This window comes from Boleophthalmus pectinirostris, unplaced genomic scaffold (assembly GCF_026225935.1).
Source record: "Boleophthalmus pectinirostris isolate CB_2022bp ecotype Guang Dong unplaced genomic scaffold, ASM2622593v1 HiC_scaffold_22, whole genome shotgun sequence".
NCBI classification, from domain to species: domain Eukaryota; kingdom Metazoa; phylum Chordata; class Actinopteri; order Gobiiformes; family Gobiidae; genus Boleophthalmus; species Boleophthalmus pectinirostris.
The window spans coordinates 28,074,530-28,091,375 of record NW_026571190.1 but is presented as its reverse complement, the minus strand read 5'-3'; the positions used below and the strand labels follow the sequence as shown (position 1 = coordinate 28,091,375).

The window sequence follows — 16,846 nt, the reverse complement described above, 5'->3', positions numbered from 1 at the left end:
CACCAGACTGTCGATGTAAATGTCTGTGCCAATGGAATAATTTTAGAAGTAAAACCAATCTTGCATTTGAAGGATTTATGTCTGCAGCGAGTTGTACTTCCTGATAGGAAGCTTGGCAGCGGTATGACTGATATCACCTAGCACCTATCTTACCGACAAAGTAAAATTCCGCTGCTGCTGAGAAAATAGGCCCTCAACATGTGATGATTCATGCAATGCAAGGTTAGTTTTATTTCAGACATTATTCTATCAGCACAGACATTTACATCAACAGTCTGGCGTAATAATAGATTTGCTTCGGGTGTTTTGTGGAGTGGGTAAGTGTTTTTTGTGGCAGGATAACTATGGCCATTGACATGAACTAGTCTAGCACCAACGACATCTGCAAATACAAGGACTGGATGGAATATTTTTAAAAGTGTCTCCACACATCTCCAACACTTTGGCTAAATAGGAAATCCTATCCTATGCCCAAAATTCCAAACTGTCCCTGAAACCATGTTAGATTGTATACTGTATACTGTATGTTTAAGTAATCCTGGATTATTAGTCTTTTCAATATCTCTAAAGCAACAGCAACTTTTTATTTAAAATGTTACTTCATCAAAAAACATGCTCAGAGTTGGGTTTTGACTGAGTCTGTCTACATCTCCAAAACTCAAAATGTTCTGTTCCACCTTGTGATGTTGCTGCACCGGACTGTAGAGGGACAGAGGATCTCATTCTCCAACAGGCTCCTATAGCTCCACTCAAACAGTGAGAGATACAGGACTACATTCATACTATAATACTCCCTACAACTGTACAACAATGGGTATGCATGCCAGGTGGCTCGGTGGTGATGTATGTGACATAAACGTGTACGCGACATGAGCAGATCTGACCAGAGTTTTGCGTCTTGGTGCAGTGTAGATGGAAACGCTACAGTGGAGCATATTCTACTTTTCCACTCTGGAGGGTGGTTTCAGATTTTTGCGTTTTTAAGCCCCCCAAAAAGCCATCACAGTCTAAGAAAGGCACTTCAGATAAAATATTTTGTTGTTTTTACTGGCAAGCGTTCTTGTGTAAACAGGGCCTAAGAGTTTGAGAGAAGAACAGTGTCTAAATCTGCAGGGTTTATGTGTTAAACATGTGTGAATGAATCAAAACTCAACTCCATGAGGAAATGTGATGAGGAAACAACATTATAACAGATCTAGAAACAGCATAACGTGGGCCCTTTAAATACGATGGTTGACTCAGCATAAAGTGTTAAAATGTCTGATAACTCAACACCAGGCACAAGCTCAGCCCTGACCTGCTTATGGATGTAATCTGATGTATTTGTAATAGTCGCCTACAAAAACACAGCACATTCCTCTGACGGTAGATTTATGAAGCTTTTATTTGACTTTGACATTTAAATGAAACATGTTCATAACTATTTATGCTTTATGTGCTGTGTGTTGGCAGCAAGTCAGAGGCAATGTTTTCTCTGGTAGTGTTTTATTGGGGCCTTTAAAGTTGAGCCAAAGGAAAAGAGGCTTGTGTTGTTCTCCATCAAAGACCTATCAGTAATGTGTTTGCTTTTTTATATTTCCAGGACTTGACTTAAGCTTATGTTACGTTCAAGGGCAGTGGGATAAAACAGCCCTGACCATTTGAATTTATCGCTTTAAAGCCCACATCCTGTTAAAACAAACTATCTAATTTAGCAGTTTTCTTTTTTATTACCTTGCAATCAGCAAAATTTAATTACAGGCATTTTTCAGAATGAGAATCTATATTTAGAATGTGTTTGTAAAAGGATATTTTGAACAAATTCTTGGTTTGCAGCTAAGATTTAAAGGTGCGTTGTGTAAATTTTTGGTGGAGGGTCCGTCAAATGCTTTTCTTCATGGAGATGTTATTGCTTTGTTGCATTAAACCTTTCTATCTTCATGGAGAACAAACCAGACCATGTGACTTACTTACTTACTTCTGTGGAGAGGCGACCCCGCTCACAGTCAGAATGCCTGTTTCTCTAGGTATTTTTGAGATATAAAACCACTTGTAACTGAATAAATGTAAGGTAGAGCTGTTTAATGTCATACTATGGAACATTCTGTCTATAGAAACAAGCAGGTGACGGACCCCCAACTGAAAAGTTACACAGTGTACTTTAAATGCATCATGATTAGGCCTGTGATAATTACTATATCAACTTACCGTTCAACATTATATTTTGGGGCTCAGTATTTATCATGGGTGCATTTTCTTTGCAATACATGAGAGATTCTTGCCATTTTTATGTAATATGGTAACATTTGATTTGTAGAGAGTTGAATAAAGAGCAAAATTTTGTTTCTATAAATATATAAATTATATAAATTTGTTAATGATGCTGTATTTTAACTGGGATTATCCTGCTTTGTGTCAGTGGCATATAGTAGTTTCAGTATTATCATTTATTGCAATATTTCTCTGTAGCGATATATCATTCTTAAAAATTTGTTATCGTAACAGGCCTAATCATGACTGAGATTATTGTATTTCTTACACTTTTTATTCCTAGTACTAATTGAAATCATTAAACATCATGACAGTTTTATACGAGATAATGGGTACTACTTTTATTACACGTGACTTTCCTCATAAATAACATTCCAACTTTAATTGTTTTGTAGCGTGCTGTACGGAAACAAGATCACAGAGATCTCGAAAGGCCTGTTTGAGGGTCTGTTCTCTCTGCAGCTATTGTAAGTACATTTCATTATTATTCACAGTGATGTTTCTCACTTAAAACTCTCTTATGGGTGTGGAGAGATTGTGATTGAGCCATCGCCGCTGACCTGTAACTCTGGAAATACTCGTCTAATCATGATAAGAGGATAAGGCGTCTCTTCATTTCACCGTGTCTTGCAGGTTACTGAATGCTAATAAGATCGCCTGTCTCCGAGTAGATGCATTCCAGGACCTCCACAACCTCAATCTGCTCTCACTGTACGACAACAAGCTGCAGACCATCGCCAAGGGAACCTTCTCATCACTGCGGGCAATACAGACGCTGTACGCACAGACTACACTAACACTGAGTTTATATCACTTCAGGCTGAGGGAGGAACAATAAGTGTCTGACTATTTTACTAAACAGGCAACCCTTTTAGGGCCCGTATGTGGTTGTTATTTCATCAAAAACATACCCAGAGTTCTGTTTTGTTTGCTTGACACATGTTCAAGTAACCCTTTATTATTAGTCCGTCTACATCTCCAAAGCTCAAAATGCTCTGTTCCAACTTGTGATGTTATGTTGTGGTAGTTTTAAAGTTGACGGCTACCTTTTACCATTAGTTTTGTTGCAATTCAGGACTGAAATTATCTACACGATTCTAGTGAAGGTGTATGGAATTTAAAAACACAGTGGAGCATTTCTTGTATCACCACATCACATCACAAGGTGGGATAGAGCCTTTTCTGTTTGAGAGAAGAATTCAGATATGCAGGATTTGTGTGTGTGTGTGTGAATGAAACAAAACACAACTCCGGATATGTTTTTGATATGGGAAAAACATTATAACATGATCAGAAAATAGCATAATTGAGGCCCATTAGTTATGATACATTGTAGCAGGAGGGTCAAACTCAAATTCAAGGTCAAAATTAAAAACTGTGAGTAAGTCGTTGGCCAAACTTACTATTTATTGAAAATTTTCAACAACATCTGCATATTTTCTCTTCTTTCGAGATATGTAGTGTTAAACCTTTTCTTATTAAAATAAATGTTTAATAATAGTTTTGCTTAAACTTTGAGCATAATATAAAACAACTAGAAAAGCACTCAGAGAGCGCAGACCTCCGCCAAGGACTACCCCCATTTTTTATATAAATTGTGATAAAATCAGTCTTCTGGATCAGATCCGGATCAGCCTTTGGAATATGAAAGAGGATCCCATTGTCCATCCCTGAGTCAAATTTCATGGGGTTTGGTCAATAATTAACCGAGATATTGAGAAACAAAATTTTTGGCCCCATTTACCACAAAGTTAACTAAAATTTCAAAGTGATCCAGAATCCAGGATTTCTTCCGGATCACCCCCAAAATGAAATCAGTTCTTCCTTTTCACATTTCCAACAAATCCTGAAAATTTTATCAAAATCGGTCCATAACTTTTTGAGTTATGTTGCTAACAGACAAACAAACAAACAGACAAACGCTGGCAAAAACATAACCTCCTTGGTGGAGGTAATAACACAATTTTTAATAAATATTGTCTCTATAACCTCTATATATGATATGTATATCAGAAATTAGTTTGAGTTTGACAGGTCTGCATCATAGCATTTATAAATGTTTTGACACCAATAGAGGCATAATATTTACTTTACTTTTTTCAAATATATTCTTAATATATATTCCACTTAAATACACTACTGCTGTCTATATTTTATATCAGTTTTTAGCAAAACCAGTTCTTCAAATAAAATAATCAACTCAACCATTTTGTATTGATCCAGCACTAATAGTTTGGATGCAGGCTATTGTTATTCTTACCGCATTTGTCCGACCACTTATCTGTGTGTGTGTTTGTCCTCTGAAACGCGTAGCCACTTAGCCCAGAACCCCTTCATCTGTGACTGCCATCTGAAGTGGCTGGCGGACTACCTCCAGGACAACCCCATAGAGACCAGCGGAGCGCGCTGTACCAGCCCACGACGCCTCGCCAACAAACGCATTGGGCAGATCAAGAGCAAGAAGTTCCGCTGCTCAGGTAAGAAAAAAAAAAAACGTACCACACTTAAATGACAGAATGTCCTCTACTCTTTCACTTTCTGTGTGTTCCTGGTGGGATTTCCCTTAAGTCTCTACTAACCTGAACTCAAACTGTTCTTAAGCTCAGAGCGTTAGTGCCTTTTATTGATGTGCCCACTCTCTGTCTCTGTCTCTATTAGCGAGAGAACAGTATTTCATCCCAGGTATCGTACACAAAGCAGCATGTGTGTGTGTGTGTGGCTCTTTACTGCACACGCTTGACACAGAGTGAGATGGTGTGATCACGTAAACAACAATATATATATAGTACAGATATATATATATTTACTATTGCACAAATGCTGTCAGCTCCACACTGACCGCCCATCCCCCACTTCTAGAAGTTTCTTATTCATTTCTCCCATAAACTTTCCAAAAAAAGATGTATATTAAAAGTTTTAAAGGTTGCTCAGGCATAATCAGCTGGTGACTAATGACTAATGACCTATAATTTTACTCTCTCTGAAACTTTATAAAGCGCCAAGTTATTAAAGCTTTTGGCTGAATCTTTGGATCTAAAACAACTGTGTTATGGATATCAGTTACCCTGTAGCTGGTTAGCCTCCATGACGTCTTTGAACTCTTTATATTTGAAATTTTCTAAAAGTCTATGGGAAAAATGAGTGGAAAATTAATTTCTGGAACCGGGGCGGGCAGTCACTACTACTAAGCTAAAAGGAATTTATTAGTATTAGACAGAGATGAGATATTGTATTGCATTATGCTGCACTACTTTCATATAGTAAACTAATATTAACATGATTATAGTATACTCACTAAATCTTTAAGGACTTTTAGGGAGTATTTAGACCTTCACACTTCACACAAAAACTTAGACAACACCTAGAATCAGACCTGGATTAGACCTGGACTAAATCAGGACCAAACCAAGTCTACTAGCCTTAAGTGAGAACACACCCTGAAATAATTTCTAAGAGTGTTATGTAGACAGAGACTGCAATTGGCCAGTTATAGAGATGAGGTGAAGTGAACTTTATGTGAGCAATGTAGTATTATATATAATATAGAATATAATGTAAAATGTTGGATGGCGACTTATGTTTTCGCTGATCAGGACACCCTTCACTTCCACAGCTTTTGTGCATTCACGGTTGTGTCACCACAGTCACTGTCAATAGCTCACGCCACTAATAGTGTAAAATATTACAGCGACAAAGTGCATATAACCCCCAGACATTTCGACTCTTAGCACATGTAATGATGGCTAATGTTTGAACGTGTGTCCGTGAGCATCTGTGTGCACACTACATCAAAAAGGTCACACAGTTTGGCAGCCCAGGGGGGTGCTGGGAAATATGTAAATCACAAATGCATACGAGATGAGCGTGGGGCTAACGGCGGTCATTACCGCAGCATCACACAGCAGCATCACACAGCAGCACCAGTGTAGTCATTAACTGTGAAGCGCACCCCGGGCCCCAGCCGTTCAAAGCACACATACCACATACAGGGCAACGCTGAATAATTTAGAAACAGTTGTGGTTGAAAAGTTGAATAAACACGCTCCATTCCCCGGTACAACCTTGGTATTGCCCCTAAAGATCAATGCGCCTCAAATCCGCCGGTTTAATATGCATTGTGTAGTCTTATTTCACGCTGTATTATTCCAGATCCAATTTCGGTTTGAACAACTCAACTCGCCGGAGATTCAATTCTGTTTTTATCTCGACAAGCGCTTCTTTGATTGATGCCAAAGGGAGCGGACAAACTAAATCACGTTTTTGCACTAAACACACCACTTTTATTTATGATTCTTTTATCTGCTCTGTTGTCAGCACAAACACAGATTTAAATCAAGCTGCTATCCACCACCGTGTTTGTCAGTCGAATCACCCTAACTGATGTCATGTTACGCCATCTCAATTTTTAGTGTTCACAAACCATTAGCTCCTCCAGTAATCACTGATTGGACAGTGAGTAAAAAAAAAAAAAAAAAAAAACTGCTTTTACACTGCAAAAAACAATATCTAGGTAAGTTAAAATTAGTATTTTTCCTTTTTTGAGCAGCTTCAACTTGATAAGTAAAATTATCTTCCAATGGAATAAGTGTGTTTTTCCTAAGTCAAGCAACATTAGATTTTGTTTCTTATTTTAAGTGCAAAGAGTTGTTGTTTTTCTTATCCTAAGTATAGCAAGATGTATAAAGTATGTATAAACAATTTTCATATTTTAAGTACAAAAAGCCTTGTTCCATTGTTAGATAATTTTACTTGTGTAATTTACTCACATCATGATAAAACTTAATTCAAGTAATCTTAACGAGATTTTGGGTTTTGCAGTGTATAATGCCAATTGTAATTAATACAGACGGGGGCAGCAAACATTTATGCTGATGAAATCTGGATTTTTGTTTTTAGATAGTGAGTTGTGGAGTCTAGGCACAAAAAGAAAGGTTTGTGAATTTACCTTTCAGATATTTCATGGCAAAGTACAATGGTGTCACTTGGAAAAACTGGCTCTTGCCCCCATCTGGGAATATGACATTTTAGAATCTGAACACTACCCATTCCCCTCTTTTCTTTCCATCTGCTTTACAACACTCAGGAGTACACCAACACGTGGGCTGTAAGTAACACACACTACAAACTGAAATATTTTTGACTTCCTGGATCCTTTGACAGAGTTGACCCCATCGTATGACCCTTTCTCTTGTTTACTGATCAGATAAAGTGCCTTACACAACAGTTGTTTTTGTGTACTGTTTTCTCTGTGGGTTTGTGTTTAGTTAGTTTCCCATAAGTCTTTGCTTCTCTTGAGTTCTGCTGTAGCTCTCCTCCCTCTTTTTACTAACTGCTGTTTCTGCTCCAGACTCCGAGCCCGGTCACTCTATTCAACCTGTTTTTCCTTATGGCTCCGACCTGGTTTCCTCCCTGTGCTCTATACTGGATCCATATCTCTTTAACCTTTCCCAGTGCTATTTTGAAATTCCCAATACTAGTCCAGTAGAGCTCAACAGTGGATAAGCACTTCTCCTTTCATGTTTCCTGTGTGGACTATGAAACAAACTCACATTTTAATTAAATTTAAAGGCTTTACAGACAATATTGGCCTGTATTATTACATTGAATGAAATAAATACTTCTATCAATCATTTTATATTTCATCTGAAAAGTGAGAAAGTTTCATTTCACAGTTGAGCTCTAAATTTGCCTGGAAATTCAGAAGAATATCTCTGTATTTGTTATTCAAGCTTTAAATTAATCTTGTTTAGATGTGGACAAGACAATACACTCACTTAGTATCAAAGGTGTGCCCCACTTACGGTTGTTGTAGTTTTCAGAATAGCAAGTAATGCAAAACAATTTATACAGTAAAACAGGGGTCTCCAACCTCTACCTCTGGAGCTGTTAGCCTCCAATTCCAAGTAGTTTGACAAAGGTGATTCATATTGTGCTGAATACCTAAAACTGATTAATTAAATTCCTATTACCATGATAAAATAATAATAATTTTGATGCCTAACTTTACGCACTAATAAATGGATAATGGTTTATGTTTTATGACATTTAACTGTTCCCCATCTAAGCCTTGCCATTGCTTTTATATTTACGCAGTTTCTTGTGAATTTCTTGCAACAGCTAAAACCAGTAGCTCTCTGGCATTTCATTTTATAAAGGTAGCTCACCGGAGGAAAAAGGTTGCAGGCTAAAACTGCTCTGTTCTGCATTCTAAAATAAATGAGTAAATGATATAATCTTTATGGGATATGCATTGAGACTTGAGTGTATACAAGCAGCACAACACTAGAATTATTAAGCACCTGAGTTCACACTGGAAGTAGCCTTGGTCATTGTTCTTCTGTTTTTCCTAACTTCTCCATCACTAACTCCCCTCTGCCCTGTCCTCTGCCCTGTCCTTCGCCCTGTCCTCTGCCCTGTCCCACCCCCGTGCCCCAGCGGAGGAGCAGTCGGTCAGCAGGTTGTTCCTTTGTGCTTGATCTAACCATGTGGCTGCAGGGTCCTATAGTGGAACATGGTTCTGTCAAGCACCATGGAACGGCCCTGCCAAGCCTGCAGCATGGCCAAGAGACAAGAGACAGCAGCCTCCTCCTCCTCCTCTTTAACCCTCCAGTCTTCTCTATGTGTGTGGTGGATCTTTGCTTTGGTCTGGTCTTTTCTGCCTGTCTCCCAAACAGTTTGGTGTGTGGTGTTCCCTAGCAATTAGAAAACTTTTCCTGTAAATGTTTTAAGTAAAGGTGCTATATTACGCAAAACTGAGTCTTGTGAGCTTTAAGACATGTCAGAATATCGGCACTTTATCACAAACATACTCGAAGTTGTCTCTTGTTTTATTCACACATGTTTGAGTAACTCTGCATTCTTAGTCTAAAGCTCACAAAATACTCTGTTCCACCTTGTGATGTCATTAAGTGGTAGTTTTCAGGTTAACAGATACCTTTTACCTTTAGTTGGGTAGAGATTGGCAATTCTAGGGCTGAAATTATCCAGATGACTCTAGTGAAAGTGTATGAAGTTTAAAAACACAGTGGAGCATTTATTGTATTATGACATGTGGCATCACACTGGAAAAAACAATATCTAGGTAAGTGAAAATTACTTAAATTAAGAACATTTTACTTTATTTGAGTCTATTCAACTTGACAAGTAAAAAGCAACATTCGATATTGTTTCTTATTTTAAATGCAAAGAGTTGTTGTTTTTGTTATTTTAAGTGTATCAAGTTATGTTTTCATATTTTAAGTACACAATGTCTTATTCCACTGGCAGATAATTTTACTTGTTAAGTGAAATTCACTCAAATCATGATAAAATGTTCTTAATTCAAGTCATCTTAACTTGACTAGATTTTGTTTTTTGTAGTGCACAAGATGTGTTTTCTTTTTGAGAGAAGGACTCAGCCAGGTATGGTTTTTTGATGAGGAAACAACATTATAACATAAATCAGAAAATAGTTTCACATGGGCCCATTAAAGTTGTCTTTGAATGAAATGTTCTGGTAACTGTATAATGTATTATTAAATGTGTAATTCACATTTAAATTTAATAACCTTTTGGCTTTCCATTGATGTTCAACGCATAAGTTATTTTCTATTTTCCTTGAAGATAGTCCCTCCTAACAGTATTTTGTTTACTTGTTGCCATGGTGATGCTCACGGCGTAGTGATATAGAACAGTGATTAACTGTTGCCGGAACTACCTGTGTGGTTATATAAAAATAAAGCACGGCCATTAGCACTGGAATCCCACTGACCATGGTATAATTCTTTTTTAAGCCAATAAAATGCACGTTATCTGCTTTATGGGAGTACTTGAACAGCAGTACTTGAATTATACATTCAGTGGTTATAATTTTAAAACCTCTGGGAGCACCTTTTCCACCTCTGCATCATAAATGTGGTTCATAAATGAAGAATTTAGCAATAAACAACTCTGGTTTGAATAAAATGTTCCAGTTGTCAATCCTAAGTTAAACCTCAAAAGTATTGTATCATATACTGTTTTTCTCTTCACTGATTCAGAGTTACAGTTCCAAAATAGGCTGTAGAGGTAAAGGAACATATATTTTCCTTTGTGAGATTTTGCTGATTTTGTACATTGGCATATCCAGGTACAGAAGATTATCGCAGTAAACTTGGGGGAGATTGCTTTGCGGACTTGGCCTGCCCAGAAAAGTGTCGCTGTGAGGGCACCACGGTCGACTGCTCCAACCAGAAACTCACCAAAATACCAGACCACATCCCCCAGTACACCGCTGAACTGTGAGTCAGAACTACAAAACCTTTGTCTTTGTGTGGTACAGAGAACACACTGCAGATGACTTTTATCTTATTCCTTCTACGGCACTGTCTCCTTGTCTCTAAATGGCTTCTTCTATTCTTATAGGCGGTTGAACAACAATGAATTCTCTGTGCTGGAGGCGACGGGGATCTTCAAAAAGTTGCCTCACCTGCGAAAGATGTGAGTCAGCCTCGTATTGTTAAAATAGCAGGGCGCTCACAAAGTCACTCTGAGGTCACGCTTTGTAGATGGTGTGTTTTTTGCTGATGGTATATTTGTACATCTCTTTCTTTACATTGTTGCAGTAACCTTAGCAATAACCGCATCACAGACATCGAGGAGGGCACGTTTGAAGGGGCCGCTGGGGTCAATGAGCTCATCCTGACCTCAAACAGACTGGAGAATATACACCATCGAATGCTGAAGGGGCTGGGCGGGCTGCGGACGCTGTGAGTACCACACACTATACAGACACACGCAAGTCTGTCCACAGAAGTTTGGGGGCCTGGGGCAAGAAACCTCACATGGGCCCCCCTCTAATATAAATCAATAATAAGAGGGTTAAATTCTTGGCCCCAGAGACCCTGGGGCCTGGTACAATAAAAAAAAAAAAAACCTTTGTCCACCCCCTATCGACCCCCCTCTACACATGTGTAATAGTAAACACAGTGCTGAAAAGTAACTGAATACTACTACATGTACTGAGAATAGGTGTTCAGAATACCAGTTTTGAGTAACTGTATCCCATTACAGTTTCGATTTCGATGTGAGATATTAGGGTGGTTTAGATTGTCTAAATTAGAGCCCTGCATTTGGTTGCATATCTGGCCAAAATATTTGGGTCAAAATTTTATGCAAATTAATTCAGATTTGAGGTTGTTCAGGACATAAGGCATAACATAGCAAACCAAATAAATAAGGCGGAAGTCAAATAATTTGTCATTTTATTCTGCAAACACAAACTGAAACTTGCATAAAAATTACTTAGAAAGACCATAAAAGTTGTTAGAAAGTCCATAAAAAGTTACTTACTAAGTCCAGTAACCACTGTGGCTTTGTTGGCATCACAAAAGACGTGCCTGTGCTCTTTGACAACTTACAGTAGATACTGTTTCTGATCTTCATTCTTTGTTTGGCTACAGTTAAAATCTTGATTAAGCGTCAACCCCCTTTCAGTAACATCACTTGACAACTTTCCTGGAATGCACAATTTTAGCAGTGTTCTGAAAGTCTGCATCATCAGCCCAGTCTGCTGGGGGAATGGTTCAAAATGTTTTTGGCAGATCAAGAGCTTTGGAGAAAGCACCATGCTGGTGGTGACAAAATCACTGATCTGCTTCCCTTCATAATCTGCTTGATTAAGGGCATCACATCGCTATTGTGGAACCTCTGAACTTTCCTTTTCCCTAATATTGTGAACCATCAGTTTCTTCTGTTCTTTTGTCACAGTGGAGTCAAAGAATCCCAGGCCAAATTTCTTCCTAAATCATCTTTTGGATGCTAAAACCTAATGCAGGGTTCTCATCGAGGTTATCTGAAACTTTATTTTTTTACCATGTTTTGATGTGATATAATAATGCAGTAAATATAGATGCTAAACAATAATACTGACACTAATTTATGCAACTGACACAATAAACCAAGAGCAGATTTAAACCACTAAAACTATTGTAAATGTACAATATAAAAAAAAAAAAATCATGAGCTGCCATAAATAATAGAATGAAACACTTTATTACTTAGTTTGCATCTGTAATGAGTCATAGAAGTTATTAATTCAACCTGTGAGGGGGCAAAAAAATAACCCAAAATTTCCCAGTAATGCAAAGAAAATCTGCCTAGGTCCAGTTCCTCTTTCATTGGTATTCAGAATACAGTTACTTTCCTAAAATCAAAGGAATACATGGCAGTACTTGATCACACCATTTAGGCTTCAAACTGCGCAAAAATTGTGAGAAAAACACAAAACAGCTCTTGTTGTGAATGCATGTGTGATTTTTCCTTCTTTGATCAGTGATAGGAAATACATAACAAACAATGAAACAAATATGAAGCTGTTTTTAATTCTATGTTGTGTTTTTACACTTTAATTTAAATGCACCTTGATGTAAAAGTCTTCAAAACACAGTTCTCTGATTGGACCATGTATCAGAATATGTTATAAATTATATTTTAATGCAGGTATTCAGTATTCCATAACTAAATACATTTATAATATTCTTCCCATCCCTGCTTATACAATAGCATTAGCACATCAAGTACATATGCAGCGTTCACAATAAAATACACTGTCCGTCCCTCGGCCGTTCAAACATATGAGCATGCATAATTCATACTTTGACCATTACCATAATCAGCCGCTGTGAATGTGCCTTTACCTTTTTACTGTATTTCTGTTTCAAGGATGCTGAGGAGTAACCGCATCAGCTGTGTCAGTAACAGCAGTTTTGTGGGGCTGAGTTCAGTTCGCCTGCTGTCTTTATATGACAACCAGATCACCTCCATGAACCCCGGAGCCTTCGATACGCTGCATTCACTGTCCACCCTGTGAGTAAACATGCTCTGCCCCAAACTGCACTGCAAAAACTAAAATCTAGCCAAGTTTAGATTATTTCAATTAGGGAAGTTTGATCATAATTTGAGTAAAATTATCAGTGGAACAAGACTTTTTGTACTTAAAATATGAACATACATCTTGCTACATTTAAAGGTGCACTGTGTAACTTTTCTGGTAGAGGGTGCTACCTGCTTGTCTCCATGGAGGTGTTATTGTTTTGTCTGGAATGCCCCGATATGGCATTAAACATATCCATCATTTACTTAATTGCATTTTTTCATTGACCTAAAACATGCATTCTTACTCTGAGTGGGTTAGCCTCTCCATAGATCTGACATGTAACTTGGCCATCATGGTGTCACCTGCTATCTTTCTCTCTGCAGAGGTAAGTGTAATGCCATACTGTGGAACATTCCAGGCAATATGTCCATGGAGTGAAGCAGGGGACAGGCCCTCCACCATGCACCTTTAAAATAAGAAAAACGACAACTTTTTGCACTTAAAATAAGATACTAAATCTAATCTCACTTATTCCATTGGTATATCATTTTACGTCAAGTTGAATCGATTCAAATAAAGTAAAATGTTCTTCATGCAGTGTGGTCAAATAACTTAATGCAAAATTAGTATATGAATCTTGAATTTACATTTTTTACAGTAATCTTCTGGCCAATCCGTTCAATTGTAACTGTCATCTGGCCTGGCTTGGTGATTGGCTGAGACGGAAACGCATCGTCACCGGAAACCCACGCTGTCAGAGCCCCTACTTTCTGAAGGAGATCCCGATTCAGGATGTAGCAGTCCAGGACTTTGCATGTGAAGATGGTATGAAAAAAGAAAGATTATAGAACATTTATTTTATTTACATGAAGCACACTTAATACTGTTTGTGATAGTCCTAAGTAAGTTGTTTTTGTAAAAGCCCAAAATCATAACAGCAGTTGCCTCTTAGGGCTTAACATCATTGATTTAAACAACAGAAAGTAAGAAAATCAAACGGTGAAACAGTCATTGATCAATAATAGACAGGCAGATTAATCAAAATTCATTAGAAACAAGCAAATGGATTACAGTCCCAGAACATCTCCAGTCTTTAGGCCCTTTTTCTCTGCTAAAAAACTAAAATAAAATTCCTTGTTGTCTTCAGGTAATGATGAGAATAGCTGCTCTCCTGTGCTGAGATGTCCGGCTGAATGTTCCTGCTTGGACACTGTGGTACGCTGCAGCAACAAAGGCCTCACGACTCTGCCTAAAGGACTGCCCAAGGAGACCACTGAACTGTGAGCCCGCTGTTAATATGAAACCTACCACCCAAAAAAGTGAAAAACATGCTTAAAGGTCCTATATTACAGACGATTGATTCTTGTGAGCTTTAAGCCATGTTATAATGCTGTTACCTCATCATAAACATACATGGTGTTGTGTTTTGTTTCATTCACACATTTGAGTGATCCAATATTTTGCTTTGATGAAGGAAGAAGGGTTGAAACGCGTTGGCATGATTTTAACTTTGTCTGACATGTGGTATTAATGCCTTTTAATTACTTCGTACTTTTTGAGTGCCTCAGATTTTTCAGCTTTGTATTTGAGACTGATCCCTACACTGAAATAGCCTGATTCAGCAACCGGTTTCACTTTGTAGAAACCATCTGACCTCGCAGCATTAGAATTCGTTTCCTCGATGGTAGGCAGGGATTTTTTTTCATTTAACCAGTCGCTGCTATTTGGTCTTGACATATGTAATGCGCTGCAAACTGGGCTAACTGGTATATTACGCTTTTCTCAAATCCCGTAGGAAGAAGGGCAATAACGTCTTTCCCCTTGATAAAATTCACCAAATATTCTCTTTGTTCCGGCTTTAAATCCTCGATCTCGGGAACCGTTGCCGACACAGAATGTATGGCTCTTCGTTGATTGGCTGGTGCCCGAACTCGCACTTCCAGGGTTTTTGCGAACCGTCTAGTGTATTCCGATTCCTTATCTAGTTGCTGGAGAGAAATGAACTTGAGCGGAGGCACTAGGTGGCGCCAGCCTGGCTAACACTGAAAAGCACCAAAAAGACAATTTTGCATAATCTTTATACATCCAAGTAGTACCTCCTGCCCCCTAAAGTTTTGCATCCTTTATTATTGTTCTGTCTACATCTCCAGTGCTCAAAATGCTCTGTTCCACTTTCTGATACAATTTAAAGGTTGTTTTTAAGTTAACAGCTACCTTTTATTCTTAGTTCAGTGGAGATTGGCAATTGCAGGGCTGAAATCATCCAAATGATTCTAGTGAAGCTGTTTGGAGCTTAAAAACACAGTGGAGCACTTCTTGTATTACTATCTGGCATCACAAGGTGGAACAGGGTTTTCCGTTTGAGTTAAATATGCAGGATTTATGTGATTTATGTGTGAATGAAACAAAACACAACTCTAAGTGTCCAAATAATTTCCCTTGTGGATCAGTAAAGTTTGTTTAAGTCTAGATGTAAGTACATTTGTGATGAGGAAACAACACAACATAGATCAGAAAATAACAATAATAAATAGATTTCAGCAGTTTCAAAGACATGGTAGTGCTTGTTGCAGTATTAGGTATTGCCTGTAGCTTAGAAAATAAGTCTTTGATCTTAATTACTTTACAAGAGTACTCACTCAGTCATAGTACATTTGCGCAGACAGGTAGACACTCCAGTGACTCATTGAGAGCTTTTATTGCAGAACCCATCACAGGGACAATTACTACAGAGTCCGATAGCTTTGAATGGAACATGAGAGATAGCCATGAGGTATTCTATTAATTCACCAGATGATGCGTTTTTCAAATATTAACGAAGACTTCATTTATTCAGGAGAGTCTCTGCAACTTTCTCAGTCACGTGTTACTGTGTTGTTTTTCCTATGTGGGTATTAAATATTAAACTCCGCAGTTTATTAAAGCTCTTGCTGTACAAACTGCTCATGTGCTGTGATGAGTTGCTCTCTTGTGGCTCAATAACTTAATTTTGTGCCTCTGTCCTCATTGCTCATTTGCTCCCTGTTGTTTTATTTATTTATTCAGGTATCTGGATGGTAACCACTTCACTCAGGTGCCCGCAGAGCTCTCAAATTACAAACATCTAACTCTCATGTAAGTATATTTGATCTAGTTACATAATGACAAACAAGACACTCGCATGCATTTTATCACAATCGAAAACACACTTTGCTAACAACAACAAAGCTTTAAGTTTACAAACTGACATGACAAATTAAAGGTGATCAGATGCAAAATGTGGCAACACAGAGCAATGGTTAACAGGTGACAGTAGCTCAGTTAGTAAAGTCTTTGTCCAGTGATCTGAAGGTTGGTAGTTTGAATCCTGCCACGACATAAACATCATTGGTTGAATGGTTGAGCAAGACACTTTATCCGCCTTGCGTTGTATGAATATATGTGTGAAAAGGTGAGCGGTTCCTTGATGTAGGTGAAAAATACAAAATATATAAAAATGTCACCTTTTACCATATGATTGTCTTTTTCTGATGTACAAAATATTAGCCTTCCATGGTCTCTGTTAACATCAATCAGTCAATTAATACTGAGCTAAACGATATGAAATCAAGTTTAAATTTGTTTATATCAGCTCATTTTGAACAAACTCAAGTAAATGTTTTTGTCTTGACCATGAAACATGAGAAAACACTATTCCCTTCTGCACACTGTACTTTATATACAAAGTGGCTACGTTGGGTTTGTATGTGACGTGTGGAGAACATGACTTGAACATACAATGCT

At 37.9% G+C, this 16,846-nt stretch overlaps 1 protein-coding gene across 1 annotated transcript in view; it reads left to right on the top strand.

The window, feature by feature from the left end:
- slit2 (slit homolog 2 (Drosophila)) overlaps positions 1–16,846 on the top strand; it is a 133,737-nt gene that overhangs the window by 99,316 nt on the left and 17,575 nt on the right. The window contains 10 exon segments of the mRNA XM_055158481.1: positions 2,646–2,717; positions 2,884–3,027; positions 4,564–4,727; positions 10,358–10,508; positions 10,633–10,707; positions 10,833–10,976; positions 12,931–13,074; positions 13,743–13,909; positions 14,232–14,364; positions 16,130–16,198. Of these exon segments, the coding sequence (XP_055014456.1) occupies positions 2,646–2,717; positions 2,884–3,027; positions 4,564–4,727; positions 10,358–10,508; positions 10,633–10,707; positions 10,833–10,976; positions 12,931–13,074; positions 13,743–13,909; positions 14,232–14,364; positions 16,130–16,198 (1,263 nt within the window).